Source organism: Eretmochelys imbricata, chromosome 6, assembly GCF_965152235.1.
Source record: "Eretmochelys imbricata isolate rEreImb1 chromosome 6, rEreImb1.hap1, whole genome shotgun sequence".
Taxonomy (NCBI): domain Eukaryota; kingdom Metazoa; phylum Chordata; order Testudines; family Cheloniidae; genus Eretmochelys; species Eretmochelys imbricata.
The window spans coordinates 73917483-73934019 of NC_135577.1; the positions used below are offsets into that span (position 1 = coordinate 73917483).

The 16537-nt window shown below is 41.3% G+C and overlaps 1 protein-coding gene across 1 annotated transcript in view; it reads left to right on the plus strand.

Moving 5' to 3' along the window:
• The window catches only part of FSIP1 (fibrous sheath interacting protein 1), a 198086-nt gene that overhangs the window by 55685 nt on the left and 125864 nt on the right, over positions 1-16537 (plus strand). Inside the window, exon 10 of the mRNA XM_077820280.1 lies at positions 13016-13153. Within this exon, the coding sequence (XP_077676406.1) occupies positions 13016-13153 (138 nt within the window). The remainder of the gene's footprint in view (positions 1-13015; positions 13154-16537) is intronic.

A 16537-nucleotide genomic window follows, 5' to 3' on the forward strand; every position in this document is an offset into this window, starting at 1 on the left:
GGGAATGCTACGACCTGGCGAAGATAAGTGCCCCTCCACTCACAGCGCACTCCACCAGGGCACAGGTTTTGTCAGCAACAGGCACACATTCCAACCCAGGAAATATGCAGAGCGGCGACGTGGTCCTCCATTCATACATTCCCATCGCATTATGCCGTTACCCAGCAGGCCAGAGACGATGCAGCCTTTGGTTGGTAGAGCAGTGCTTCAGTTAGCGAACATTTAAGCTCTGACCCTGCCTCCAAATTTAGGCTTGGAAATCACCTAATTGGAATTGACATGAGCAATCACTAGAAGAAGAAAAAATGGTTACTGACTTCCTTGTAACTGTTGTTCTTTGAGATGCGTTGCTCATCTCCATTCCAATACCAATCCTCCTTCCCCTCATCAGAGTAGCCGGCAAGAGGGAACTGAGGGGGTGGCAGGTCGGCAGGGCCCTATATGGAGCGCCATGAAGGCGCGACCCCTGGGGGTGCCCAGGCTGACTCTATGAATACTGCTAGGGGAAAGATCTTCTGGCTATTGTGCATGCAGTGCACACGCACACCGAACTGGAATGGACATGAGCAACACGCCTTGAAGAACAACAGTTGCAAGAAGGTCAGTAACTGTTTTTTATCGTCTTCAGTTATTAAATGAATCTCACATCCACCTATGATATGTATAATTATGTAAAATTAATACAAAACTGTATTAAAATAATAATAAGGTTGCAAAGTTTAAATGTTAGGAAATGCTTGCAACTTTAATTCTGTCCCCTTCTATGTATGACTCGATACTGTACTTAATTACATAGTCACCTATTTTTTCCTCAGAACCCTTGCCTGGTTTAGTGCACAACAAGGCTGGTACTTAGTGTATGAGGCAGCTGTTCAATATTCCTGTTAGCTAGCAGCAGTAGTAGGCTATCCTCCTCTGTGGACCAGCCACAGTAGGGGGGAAATGAAATATACTGAGTCTGTGAGTTATATATAGTTAGGAGGTCTAATTCCAAGCATCTGAGGTCAACTCTGTACTGACTCTCTGCATGCATTATAGCAAGGTTCAAACTCAGTACAGATCTCTACTACTTGAGCTAAAGGACTAACCTCCATCAGTTAGCAGCAATAGTAGGCTGTTATCCTCTGTGGGCCAGACAGTAAAGGGGGGATGTGTAACATATTGAAACAATGAGTTACACGTGCAGGAACTACCTCATGTTACAGACCCCCAGGCTAAGCACAGAGATTTGACAAATTCTTTCTGAGAGGCTGAGTGGCTAAGTGGATGAGTTGTCATATTAGAGACTTAGGGTGAAAACTTGGCCTCCCTTGAAGTTTCTGTCAGAACTCCCTTTTACTTCAATGGGCCCAAGATTTCACCTGGGGACTCTAGTCCCAGCTGAGCCAGAAACCACCTTGTTTAACCTTCCAGTTATTTTTTCTGTAAAATGGGGGGTGGGGCTGAGACTTGCCTCCCTCCTAAAGTAGGAGGATAAAGGTCTGTCTCTATAATGGGGATTATGAATGGCACACAATTATTTTACTAAAAATACTACAGAATTATTTGCACAAGTGAGTAGAAGTATTGAATCTACATCACCTGTCTCCCACCCATTGGGCTTTCCCTTGTGCTAACAAGTATCTTGCTAAGGGGCAGGGAAAGATCCATTTTGTTTGTGTCCCATCTGGAGGCTCATTTCTGTGTGACCACTTCAGAATGATGCCTGGAGCGTAGTGGGGCCTGGGACCGTGCACCATGCAACTGGATGTTCAGAGAAGTGTTGTGTTGTGTTTTTTTGTTTTTAAAGCACCAAGTAAAACATTTTTCAGAGGATTCTCTTTTGCTAAGTTAGATTTTCAGGTGGTCAACCCGTGGCCTCCCCCCCCACCCCCCCGAAGTATAACAATTTCCTGTAACTGGAGACTGTCCCAAATGCTACTCTGTGTCAGTTTTTAAGAAGAGGATTTTGTTGGTAGAACTAAGATATGATTTCAATATGTAGGATGTCAAAATAAAGTATGAGCCCTATTAGATGCTGTCATTTAATATAAAAAATACTAAATTTAACTAGGGTTATAAATATTTGACAACTGAGAGGTTATACTAAAATATTTCAGGATATAGGATTGTTTAGGACTATATTTATATATTAATCTAGTTCTCTCCGTTGCATTTCATTCTCTTTTGCCTGCATTGATATATTTTTAATTACTATGGGTACAAAGAACATCTGTGCTTTTGAGGTTTCTGTGAGCTTCTAAAACAAAATAACTAGAGCAACTGATCCTTCTTCAGAGCAAACTGGAGTATCCTCTGATACCTTTTTCAGTTTTTTCATGGCATTTCCTGTTTTTCTAACAAAATAAATCCCTTACTTTATTTATTTCCAGAAACCTAAACTAGCATAAGTACTTCCTAAGATCCTTTTGGGGAACAGTTCGTCTTGCACCAAGTATTCTGGCCAAATGATGTTGTGACTAAGGTGTGTGATAATTTGGAACATTTTCAAGCATCTGGTATTTTGATTTAGCTTCTCCCCAAACTGTACTTTATAGCTGAACTGCAAGCTCTTTCTATGTAGTTGTCTTTCCTGTGCAGCCTGCATCTCACTATATGTAACTGTTAATATACTTCCATGACACTTTGAAAAAGCATGTAGTATCTTTTTGGCTCCCCACTCCATCCTCAATTAAAAATGGGAAGCTGTAATTGTGTAACAAGGTAGTCTGCCCCTTTAAGGATGGGCATCTGGGGACAACCAGCCACATTCAATTATCAGACCAGATGGGAAGGGGGTCAGGTGATTCCTATACAGGGCTGAGAGAGCTGCAGGAGGGAGGTTGGCTTCTGTGGCATGCCCTAGAGTAATGGAGAGACACTCTGGCATCTGGGCCCCTGCAACTCAGAGAGCTGTTTTTGGCAGAGCTATTCAGCCTACTATAGCACAGTGATACTCAGACTTTGGTTTGTGAGCTGAAAGTGGCTCTTTAATGTGTCTCCTGCAACATTTTGCAGCACTGGGTATCAAAACACTGTGTTACTTAATTATTACCCAATGTAAAAAGAAAAGGAGTACTTGTGGCACCTTAGAGACTAACAAATTTATTAGAGCATAAGCTTTCGTGAGCTACAGTTCACTTCATCAGAGCTGTAGCTCACGAAAGCTTATGCTCTAATAAATTTGTTAGTCTCTAAGGTGCCACAAGTACTCCTTTTCTTTTTATGGATACAGACTAACATGGCTGCTACTCTGAAACCTACCCAATGTAAGTTATTAATCAGTCAGGATGCTTTACTATGTTATTAATCGAATAAGTTATCAACTTGCACTAGGGTATTATCTTATTTGCTGTGAGAATAATATATGTTGTGGCAGGGTGGTCATCCGTTCCTGCCCCGAAGGGCTTGAAATCAGCCCTAGGAGAGGGCTAAGGCTGTGAGAGGACTGCTGCTAGGGAAAGCAGCAAGCCTCAGCTGATTGGGGAAACAGCCACATCTGCAGCCATGCCCCAGTCAGGCCCCAGGTGGCCTTTATAAGAGGGCCCTGGGCTAGGAGGAGACACTCTTTCTCTAGATGTTGAGAGGGAGGGGCCTGATTGCTGGGAGCTGAGCAGGGTACCTAAAGTGGAGCGGAGCTGGGGACCTCTGGCTTGGAAAAACCCCAGGCTGCAGGCCTTGTAGAAGGCCTACCAGTGGAGCAGAGCTGGGGAAAGGCCAGAGGAGCTAGCTCTGGACTGAGAAACCCCCAGGCTGCAGGCCTTGGTGAAGGCCTAGGAGAAGGGTACTGCGGTCGCAGAGGGCAGCCCAAGGGTAAGCAGAAGCAGCAGGTCCAGACCCTCCTTGCTGATGATGAGTGGCAATTATACTGCAGTCTGCCTCATGGAGCGGGGGCTAGCTGGTGACTGGCAGTAGCCAAAGACTGAGGCAAGGTGGGGATAGAGGTTGGGGTTCCCTGGCGGGGGGGAGAGACCCAGATCTGTGGGTGTACTGCCAGGGGGCAGCACCACTCTGGGACTCGGGGCCCAGCAGCAAGCGGGACACCGGCCTGCAGAGGGCAATCCGGAGGCTGGAAATGCTAATTCCCTGGACGACTAGCAGGAGGCACCGCAGGGGTGAGTCGCTGCCCCGCTACTTTGTGTGTGTGTGTGTATATATATATCACTAAATATTTCCTCTGTCCTACTGTTTAAATATGAATATATAGTACTATAGTAAATGAAACAATGAATTCACACTATTGTGACTCTCTTGGGTAATGCTGATTGCTAATTTTGCTCCTGAACCACTAAGGTTTGAGTATCACTGCTCTAGCATATATTCTCTCTGGGACTATTATTTGGCTAGATCCACAATATAGGCTTAGTGCTGTAGTGCCTAACTTTAGGTACTGGCTTCCCAGTGGAATCTTCAGCCCAGAGTTAGCCACTCAGGCTCCTTATACAATGTATGTGGAGTGTTAGGGGTCTACAAATGGGATTCACAAAATCCATCACACTGAGCAAGGAGCCGCCTCAGCTAGCCAGCATGAAATGCTGAGAAGAGAAGTATGGCCTAAGTACGGGAATTAAGTGTCCAAGGCTATGCAACAGGAGGCACTTATCTCCGCAAGCTCTCTCCTGGAGTTAGGGATCTAAGCCAGATCAGTCCTTTTGCACAGAAAATGAAGAGGTGTTACTCCCCCTTATAACCCAGTGATTAGGGCACTCACTCAGGCTGTGGGAGGCCCAGTATCAAATCCCCAGTGGGTCTGCTTTGGAGCAGGGATTTGAACTAGGACTGTCAAGCAATTAAAAAAAATTAATTGTAAGAATAAAAAAAAGATTGTGATTGATTGCAGTTTTAATTGTACTGTTAAACAATAATAGAATACCATTTATTTAAATATTTGTGATGTTTTCTACGTTTTGAAATATATTGATTACAGTTACAAAACAGAATACCAAGTGTACAGGACTCACTTTATATTATTTTTATTACAAATATTTGCACTGTAAAAAAGATAAACAAAAGAAAGTATTTAAATCAGTGGTGCGCAACCTTTCTTGTGGGAATAGCATATTGCTATTCCCAGAAGACTGTGGCGGGCGCCGGACACCCCGCCGCCGAAATGCCGCTGGCGGTTAAGGAGCGTCGCCGCCGAGAAACGGCAATGCTCAGCAACGATATTTTGGAGGCAGGGTGTCCTGCGGGGGCACAAAAATGCCCCGGTGGGTGCCATGGCTCCCGAGGGCACCGCGTTGGGGACCCCTGATTTAAATTCACCTTATAAAAGTACTATAGTGCAACATCTTTATGGTGAAAGTGCAATTTACAAATTAAGATTTTTTTTTTTTTTTTTTTTTTTTACATAACTTCACTCAAAAATAAAACAATTTAAAACTTTAGAGCAGTGTTTCTCAAACTTTTTGTGCTGGTGATCCCATTTGGACTTTAAAAAAATTGTGATCCCCCCCGCTTCCCCCCCCCCCCAAAAAAACAAAATTCTGATCCTTTACTTCCAGCCTTGTGGGGCTTAGGCCTGTAGCCCTGCTCGGGGTTCCAGGCTTCAGCCCTGCTTGGGGCACAGAGCTCTGGGCTTCATGGGTAAAACAGCTTACAGAAATGTAGGAAATGTGCTGTGTGAGGGAGCATTACGTTTTGGGGTTGTGTGGTTTTTTTTGTTTTTTGTTTTTTTGTTTTTTACAGTGAAGAGCAACAAATTTATAAACAGTGTCTGTAAGCCTGTGATAGAATTCCTGCCATGTAGCTTAATTCAGTGCAGCACAAAGTCTAAATTCTTCTGACATGGGTGCAACTCCTTTTGAAGACGAAGTTGACTAATGAGGTGAAATCCTGGCTTCACTGAAGTCAATGGCAAAACTCCCATTTGCTTCATTGGGGCGAGAATATCACCCATAGTCTCTGAAGAAAGAATAGTGTAGTCATGATGATGAATAAAGAAAAGAACATCCTTGTCATTTCTAAATCATCCGTTTTTGTTTCCATTTAGAATACTATCACTAATTTAAGAAATTTAGCTTCCAGTGTGTGTAATAAATCTGTCAATTTTTTTCTGCCAAGAGTTGTATTTGATAGTACTTTCTAAGTAGATTCCTCAAATAAAATTGTGTGATGTACAAACATTTAATTACCATAAGCTCCTGGAGAGACCTACTTCTTGTTGCTTCTAGCTATCTTTTCAGGTTCTAGGAATTACGCTGTGACTTTGTTTCTGAAATCTTTAACAACTGGCTTTAAACCTACAGTGTTGCAGTTTGGGTATTACAGAAGTGTACTTTATTAATCTCTTTGCAATCAGTCCAGTTGGATCCAGAATGCTTTTCCATGGTTAGTATTCTTTTTTACTTAGTAATGGTTCTCATGAAAACTTTATTTCTATCTGAAGCATTTCTCCTTATGCCATCTTAATAAAATGTTTTTACAAATGCCTGTCTCTTAATTTGTTTTGTGTTCCTTAAAAATATCTATTCAGTTTAATACAATTTTGAAAAAATGGGATAGGACACGTAAGATTCATAGGGTAGAATAAATTGTCTGACCTTGTTAACCAAAGACGCACTATTGCCTATTTGCTAGGTTGGGACAACAGGATGCAGAGTTGGTATAGTGACTACAAATGCCAACTTGAAGAACTGTAAAACTCATCTGGAAATAACATAAACCCAGGATCAGTGAACAAAGAGAGCCTCAGAACATCTGCATGCTTGATTATGATTAAGGCTACAATTTAGTCATGAGTATTTTTAGTAAAAGTCATGGACAGGTCATGGACAATAAACAAAAATTCATTGCCTGTGATCTGTTCATGACTTGTACTACGAATACCTGTGATTAAATCTTGTGGGTGGGGCTCTGGAGAACCGTGGGGGGCGCGTTCCTGAGAGGTGGCAGCGGGCGACTGCTGCTGGGGGGGTGGGCGCCTGGGGCCAGTGGCACCAGCTGCCAGGGGCTGTGGCCCATGGCTGCTTTGGCCAGCTGCCTAGGGACCACTGCCTGGGACTGTGGCTGCTCTGGCCAGCCAGGGACTGCTGCCTGAGACCGTTGACGGCAGCTGCTCCAGGTGGCTGGAGGCAGCTGCCCCGGACTGTGGCTGCTCCAGCCAGCCAGCTGGGGATCGCTGCCACTGCTCTAGCCAGCTGGCTGGGGACCACTGGCCGGGGCCAGGGACCGCGGCTGCTCCAGCCAACCCGGGACCGCTGCTGGGGGCTGCCAGAGCAGCAGCTGGTGTGGCTGTCCTCAGGGCCACATGAACTGCTGGCCCCAGAGCCAGCTGCTTGGGTGGCCGTGGGGCTAGCCACCCTGGCCCCTGCAGAAGTCACGGAGGTTGCAGAATGTCATGGAATTCGTGACTTCCACAACTTCCGTGACAGATACGGAGCCCTAATTATGATATGAAGGCAGTCATAGTAAACCTGTTGGCTCTCCATTCATCTTTGATAGGGGCTTATTTCATTAGAAAAATTGGACTTAGCCACAGCAGTCAGCTACAATAACCAGATGAATTATATAAGTAACTTGTCAAAAGAGCAAAAGATTGCTTAGGGAGCTCATGTTGTCATTAAAGAACCCTCTGGCAGCGTGTGCTCCTAGCATCCACACCAACTTGATGGATTAGATGAGCAGGTACCTATACTCTAAGTAATGGATGCTGTTTAGAAGTGTTTGTGCCCCAAGATAATTGCAGGGCACAAATTTATTTTATCGGGTGTCTTTGTCGGAGTAAAGAGTGCAGTATTTGGGAAATGGTGGTCATCTTGGTTTGTCATCTTTTCCATCTTCACTGTTACTCAGCTCATTACCTTTTGGTAACGTTCTTTTTTCTCCGCTTCCTCACTTCTCCCTAACCCCCCATCTTATATCCATACCCTTGCCAGATACTTTATGTTTTTCTTGTATAACAATTCTAAATTCTGTCCTTTCTTCATCTCTGAAGTTAAAATCCCTTTTGAGGCTTTATTAATCCATAATTCAGATTATTGTATGCTCTACCTTTTTGCCTTCCACATTGTACCCCTGCAGTCTAACTAAACCTGTTCTTACTGAGATCATCTTGCTTGCCCACTACTTTGACCACATCTCCTCCTCTTCAAATCCTCCCTTGGCTTTGTCTTCCTTCTGACATAAATTATAAGGTGATTGCTTTGACCTTCACAGTTCTGCACAATTTTGCTCCTGCCAATATTTCTCATTCCTCACTTTCTACTGAGTTCTTTTTGACAATCTCATTTGCATTTTTCTTCTCTTCCATTGTGGTGCCTTCTATGCCTCAAATGCCCTTGTCATCCTGATGTGGCAAATTCCAATCCCTCAATTTTAAAATCCATCTAAGCGTAGCTCTTGTACTGAGCCTTACTGTTAATCCCCACCAGTTTTGAAGTCCTTTAATATTACATATATAAAAAGTCAAAATCTGCTGTGTTGCTGAGTAACCACATTGTTGCCTGGTCATCTTTGTGCTTTTTGGTGGTATATGGTTTGTCTTGAGGTTAAGTCTTGCTCTCATTGAAGACAATGGCCATTTTGCCATTGATTTAAGTGCGGAAAGGGTCAGGCTCTTAACTTTGTTTAATGTTGTGTTCTGTGTGTGCTGCTGGTGCACAGCAATAATTCTAAAGAGAAATAGTCATAGTGTTTATATTCCTTTTTGACAAAGCTGCAATAACAAATCGTGCAATCCATTCAATCTGTCTCGCTAATGAACTATCTAGATAATAAGTTCTACCTCCAACTGAGAACTTCTCAAATTTACACACATTTAATTCCCTTGCAATTGTTTAAAATATTCAAAATGTCATAGCTTCGATGCAGTAAACATTTCAGTAATCATCTGAATGATGTTTGAATACATATTTGACTGTTTTGGATGCTGGCCAGTGGGGGGGGAAACGTCTGTTTTGTGTATACATATAAATTGACTGGTAAGGTGTATGTCAGAATTGTTAATGTAACCCTGACTCATGGTTTCACTGTTATATTTTTCTTAAGTGGGGGTGTGTATGTGCCCTGAGTATGCATACTCTGCATAAAAGACAAGAGGAGGAGGAGGTTGTACTCCCCCGCCTTTATGTCCAATACCCATTGGTTAGAGCACTCACCCAAGATGTAGGAGACCCGGGTTCAAATCCCCCCTCTGCTGGTTCAGAGCAGGGACTTGAACATGCATCTCCCACCTCCCTGGGGTGTGCCCTAGTCATTGGGATATATAGAGTTAAACTCTTAATCTCTCCTGTTGAAACTGTTCCCAACAAAACGCACTGCATTGGAATAATTTGACTTTTTATTACAATTTTATCATTATTATCACTATTTATTTGTACGGTGGTAGTGCCTAGGGGCCCTGTTTGAGAATTCAGACCATATGCACTCGTTTTTCAGAAATGAAGTAAAAATACTTTACCATCTTGACATAGGACAAGAAACAAGTAGTGGCTGGAACAAATAGATTTGGGATATGAGGAGAAGGGGTCCACGAGCAAACACTGAAACAAGCAGCTTTGAAATGTTAAATAGTCATAGGCTCATAGCTCACTGTCTGCCTAGTGATTGTCAACTGGCAGGGATTGGTAGGCATTACAGCAGAGTTTTTAAAGAGATGTTTGGAGGGGGATAAAGTAGTAGCTTTAGGTAACCCTAATATGCCTTCTTCCTCATAGGACCATATAGCATATACCAGAGAAGCAACAAGACTCAAACATGTTGAGTGACTATAGTGGGGTGAAATGAGGGAGGCGAGTATGGAAATATGACACAGTTGCCTTCCACATCTATTATTTCTCCTCCAAGCACTTATGCATGTGGGACTTCTCGGTGTCAAGTGGAGTGCCCCAGGGGTCGGTCCTGGGGCCGGTTTTGTTCAATATCTTCATAAATGATCTGGAGGATGGTGTGGATTGCACTCTCAGCAAATTTGCGGATGATACTAAACTGGGAGGAGTGGTAGATACGCTGGAGGGCAGGGATAGATACAGAGGGACCTAGACAAATTGGAGGATTGGGCCAAAAGAAATCTGATGAGGTTCAATAAGGATAAGTGCAGGGTCCTGCACTTAGGACGGAAGAACCCAATGCCCAGCTACAGACTAGGGACCAAACTGCTGCCTAGCCATTCTGCGGAAAAGGACCTAGGGGTGACAGTGGACGAGAAGCTGGATATGAGTCAGCAGTGTGCCCTTGTTGCCAAGAAGGCCAATGGCATTTTGGGATGTATAAGTAGAGTCATAGCGAGCAGATCGAGGGACGTGATCATCCCCCTCTATTTGACATTGGTGAGGCCTCATCTGGAGTACTGTCTCCAGTTTTGGGCCCCACACTACAAGAAGGATGTGGATAAATTGGAGAGAGTCCAGCGAAGGGCAACAAAAATGATTAGGGTCTGGAACACATGACTTATGAGGAGAGGCTGAGGGAACTGGGATTGTTTAGTCTGCGGAAGAGAAGAATGAGGGGGGATTTGATAGCTGCTTTCAACTACCTGAGAGGTGGTTCCAGAGAGGATGGTTCTAGACTATTCTCAGTGGTAGAAGAGGACAGGACAAGGAGTAATGGTCTCAAGTTGCAGTGGGGGAGGTTTAGGTTGGATATTAGGAAAAACTTTTTCACTAGGAGGGTGGTGAAACACTGGAATGCGTTGCCTAGGGAGGTGGTGGAATCTCCTTCCTTAGAAGTTTTTAAGGTCAGGCTTGACAAAGCCCTGGCTGGGATGATTTAATTGGGGATGGGTCCTGCTTTTGAGCAGGGGGTTGGACTAGATGACCTCCTGAGGTCCCTTCCAACCCTGATATTCTGTGATTCTATGATTCTATGAGCATGAAGTGAAGCATGTGTCTAAGTGTTTGCAGGATCAGGGCCAAGGCCAGTAAAAAGCATTGTTCAGGACAATGTATAAGGGGAAAAAAAGAACTTGGAGCCAGTAACTTTTGAGTTGTGTGGCTTCTCTCATCATTACCCTTTTAAAGCTATGTCCTATTGAGATGATAAACATTTTAGTGGCTTTACATGCAATTTGAGCTCTGTTCATTGAAGTCTAAATTCATATAAAAATATCCACCTGCCATCCATATACTCAAAACCCCAAATAAAATAATAGTGAAGCAAATGAATGGGAAATACAATATAACATTTAGTGACCTTGCAGTACCACTAACTCTGTTCGTTCTCTCTCTCTCTATGTATCTTATAAACTTAGTTATTTTCCTATAACAAATTATAATCACAGCTATAATCCACACTGAATGGTACCCATAGAACTGGCACTATCTCTGTAAGTATGCAGATTATAAAGGTGGATTTAGAAATTTGACTTCATTGCAGAAATAGGTGTAATTTGTAAGAAAATGTAAAGTTGTCACAATCTTTTCTATTTTACCATAATAAATGGGTTTTCTTACCTTGCAATCATGGGTGGGGGGAAAAAAAGCCCTACATCAACTCCCAATAAATGCTGTGCCTGAAGAGTAGTAACTTTTAATCTTTATTATTGGTTTCTTGAGCCACTTCTCCATTCATATTGAAAATATGAAGATGATATACTGGTACATTGAATTAATGTATAGAAATAGAGAGAAGCGGTGCAGGTTCTTGATATTATAACATCTGCATAGATGTTAATTATGCATGCCTATTGACTTCAGACCACTTATGTAGATAGCTAAATATGCATTTAGGTACCTAACCTTAGATAGTCATTGTTGAGAATCTTAGCTGAAGATAGCTCACCCTATTGAGTGTTAAACTGGCTCAGTTTGGGGAGATTCCAGGCTTCTATAGATGACTCTTCTTATACCTCCTTCTGCTGTGCGTGAGATTTCTTGGAATTGTGATACTGGGAGCCATTGTGTGATAGCTCTGATACTTTCAAATACTCACACTGAGAAATAAACTCCATATTGCATGATTCACTGATGTTATGGTTTAAAGTCCCAGAGTCACTTATTTGTCATATGCATTTTGACCAGAAAATATATTGTTTTTAACACAGTCACACTTTTTACAAACTGTAGCCTGTATGCTGAGAAGTTTTCATCTGAATGATTAAATCTAGAAAACTGTCCTTCTTTCCAGTTAAGTATAGTACTTAGTTTCCTTTACTGAGGAATATATGTTAATCAGGAATGGATGAGTTGCTTTGAAAATAAGAGTGATTAATTCGACTAGGATTTTATTTAAATAGTTCGGCATACTCTCTTGGGTTAAAGGTAATTAGAGTTTGGCAAATTTTTTTGCTGTTACTTTGACTACTCTATGACTTGGATTCTTATATTAAATCCTTGGTTGCCAAAGGCAAACCCTGTTTTTGTCAATTGTAGATTTGCAATTTTGTCAATATTTAGCATTCCCAGTTGGGTAGATTCCATTCTGGTCTTTCTCACATTGAATATTCCTTTAATCCCGCAAATAGTCCAGTTGATTTCCATAATTAAGGTCATACTCACTGTGTGTAAGAATGTTAGAATCTGGTCCCAGGCTACGGAATATTTGTAAAATTGTTCAGCTCTGCTCTGTAGTTGTGGTTGCAGTCCAGCTGCATGTGTGCCGCATGGCTTGGCTATGGGTTAGAGAATGGGTTTTGTGTCTCATGTCCACACATAGATCCACTGTGCAAAGGCTGTTTCCTCAGTCTTCATATCGGAGAGAAACATTTTAAGTGAGATTTTGAAAAGTACTCCGCATTGGCTGGCCCTGACTGGTTCCACTGAAGTCAACTGGACTTAGACCAGTGCTGTGTGCTGTTGAAAAGTCCTCCGTCCACTGTTAAATATTTTTATAGAAAAACTCTTAGAATGGAAATCTTGAATATGAATGTTTGTTCTTCTCCTTTACAAGTTTGAACAGAGTTAGTTAATACTCTGTGGAAAAAATCCTGTTCAATATTTAAATACTATTAACATACATTGACCAAAATGTGAAACTAACCAATTATGCATAAATATTCGTGTTCTCTCACTTTTTTCTGTAAAGATCTAATTAGCATTTTTTCTGCTTTAAAGCATATATTTTAAGATGTTTTAGCCGTGTCCACTCTTACTTTTGTCAGGAATCTCTGGCTTATGCAAATAGAAGTCTGGAAGCAGTTCCAGGTGAGAAGGTCCTGCAAGACACACGTGAGCAACGTGAGCAACAAAACCGACTTAAAGAGATTAATCAACAGCTGAAAAATCTGGATGGAAATCTTGTAAGTTTAAACTTGAAAGCTGTGCTGGAGTTTATAATTACATATGCTTATAAAATTAACCCAAAAGAAGAAATATATAAGTTTCTCTAGTTTTGAGAGAGATTCCCAGTTCTAATGATACTCCCCATTTATATTTAGGGAATATCTCTCAAACTCTCTTTTAGAATGGAAGAAGCCTTTCAAGAGTGACCACTATATACACATAAAGAAGTAAATATTTTAAGTACTTTCTAATAACTTATAGAATTTAGTGTAGCTTCTTCACATATGTTTGAAGTAATTCATTGTGCTCTAACATTGACACTATGATCTAGTTTTGTTTAATTCATATGATTTTTTTTTTAAAAACTGACAATTCTTTACCTAGCCCAGTACAGTACCTGAAGATCAATAGGAGGCAAGAAAGTTAAAATGTTAGTAAGTGTATAAAATGTGAATTGCAACTCAGTAACACTTTAGAAAAAAACTGCATAATTTCTCAGTCTTAACAATAATTATTTTGGGGTAAGAGAAGTGGGGGAAAGAGAAATGAAATTTACAAAGATCCTCTAACCACAAAGTATATTGTATTTATGCCTAAAACATAGAGCAAGGGTTGACAACAAGCCCAAACCTGGGTGATCACATGCATCTTCCAAACAACAGATCAGACTTCTTGCCCTTTAACTCTAATTTGTGGACACATTTTTCTGTTATAGTTTGAAAGCAATGTAATAGCAAAGTTAATGCTAGGTGAACTGCAACGTTCAGAGATTTTGTTTAGTGTACGTTTCTCAGAGTTGAAGAACAGCTGTTTATTTTTTTAATAGATTATAAAGCCAGAAGGGACCATTGTGATTATTTTGTCTTACCTCTATAACACAGACCATAGGACTTCCCTGAATTAATTTGTGTTTGAACAAGAGCATGTCTTTTAGAAAAAAATCCAATCTTGATTTTAAAAATTGCCAGTGATGGAGAATCCACCACAATCCTTGGTAAATCATTCTAGTGGTTAATGATTTTTTCTATTTTGTGTCTTATTTCTAGTGTGAATTTATCTAGCTTCAACTTCTAGCCATGAATCTTGTTATACCTTTGCTAGATTGAAAAGCCCATTATCAAAATTTTGTTCCCCATGTAGTTGCTTAGGGACTGTGATCAAGTCACTTTTGTCTCTTTACGTTAAAGGGATTGAATTTCTTGAGTCTGTCACTGTAAGGCCTGTTTTCCAATCTTTCTTGTGGCTCTACTCTCAGCCCTGTGCAATTATCAACATCTTTCTTGAATTGTGGACATCAGAACTTGCTTGCTGGAGAAGCACTCTGGAGAGAGAGGTTAGACATGGTGTGGGACTCTTTGCCAAGAGAAGCAGGGAAGCTATCAGCCCATGAAGAGCTGTGAAAAAGGCATGTAAAGAGGCATGTAATACATGGAAGTTCTGGGGAGGGATGAAATAAAAAGGCCAGGGACAATATGATTCTGGTGTGGGCTGGAGACTCGTTGTTACTGATCCTTACTTACGGCCTTGCCAGAATTTCTGGAGAAGGTGCCCTTTTAGTTATGGCATCAACAGGGGGAGACCAGGACAGACACTGGTGGGGCTATTGTTTAAGCCTAGGGCTGAAGGACTTGTTTCTTTGAAGTTTTGGTCATGTGTTTTTGTTTGGACTCTTGTGTTATGCTGAAAGGGGAGGTGTTTTCCTAGGCTGTTGCTTGAGGGCTGTAATTCACCATTGCACTAGAGTGGACAAGAAACTGAGCAGAGGGAAAACCGGCATGGGCAACTTGATGCAGGAAATCAGCCACACTATCAGAGGCTCGTTCACCTGCACATCCACCAATGTGATATATGCCATCATGTGCCAGCAATGCCCCTCTGCCATGTACATTGGTCAAACTGGACAGTCTCTATGTAAAAGAATAAATGGACACAAATCAGATGTCAAGAATTATAACATTCATAAACCAGTCGGAGAACACTTCAATCTCTCTGGTCACGCGATTACAGATATGAAAGTTGCGATATTGCAACAAAAAAACTTCAGAACCAGACTCCAGCGAGAGACTGTTGAATTGGAATTCATTTGCAAATTGGATACAATTAACTTAGGCTTGAATAGAGACTGGGAGTGGCTAAGTCATTATGCAAGGTAACCTATTTCCCCTTGTTTTTTCCTACCCCCCGCCCCCTCTGATTTCTGATTTCTATAAAATAAATTGTAGATGGTTTCTGACTGACCTGAAGAGCTCTGTGTAGCTTGAAAGCTTGTCTCTTTCATCAAGTGAAGTTGGTCAAATAAAAGATATTACTTCACCCACCTTGTCTTTCTAGCTGGGAGGTCTTTCAGCATAGTTGATTCAACAAGCATTTCTCAAGTTGAGTGGGAAAAAATTGGTCCAAGAAGTCTCATGTATAAGCCTGTCATCCTGGAAATCTCTGTCCCAAGAACAATGGTCTGAGTGTAGTCTAGAACCTATGATTTAAAAGTAAAATGAAGACACTGATTGTATCTGTCTCATGTATGGAGATTAACAATACAGAGGATGGAGCTTGGAGGGAGAGAGGGCTCATTTCTGCAGTTGACAGATGATGATGATTGATAACCAGTGATGGAATGCTAAAAAAGAAACCTCAATAAAAGTAATTTTTGTTTACATCAATCCAGAATTCTTCTACCTACTATTGTGAGTAATCTCATAAATAACGGTAACTGGAAGAGACTGGTGAAAAGTAATTTATTAGTTTCCAACTTTGTGCATTTCACAATCTTTTGAATATAGTCAGTTTCACGGTTTTCCCTGTATGGCCAGTTAGTTTTCCCTTTTAGTTTTGTCAGTCTTTCATATTGCAAAAAGCAAGCGAAAATCATTTAAAAATGAAGAAAATGGGTTTATAAAACTAAAAAATTAGCACAGCCAGTTTCAGCATGGTACCTTAAAATACTTGTAATTCATCTTTTTTTAATTGACCAGATTTCTATTAGTGCCCACTTTAAAGATTAAAGACATAGACTGTTTCTGTGTATTTTTCAGGGCAAGAGGATGTGGAAACAATAGATTCTGGAGGAAACAGCTTAGCAGATAAATATAATTAATTTAGTAAGTTATTTTTGCTATTGGTATATAACCAGATGGATTAAGGTGGAACTCCTGGAACTGCTGAGCAGACTTTTCTATTTGATTAAGAATTTGGCTAGATGGTGTTGTCATTTGTTATGCCCCAAATTTACAAAGCAACAAAATGTTCTTACTGTGGTTATTCTCTACTAAGCATTCTCCCCCTGATGGAAGTGCTTGGTGTGCCCCTCTGGATGGCATGCTCTTGTCAAATCATCACAGGCTAAATAATGGTCTGTGCACTTGGGGGAAAAAAACAATTTTGAACCACTGGTTTGCACAGAA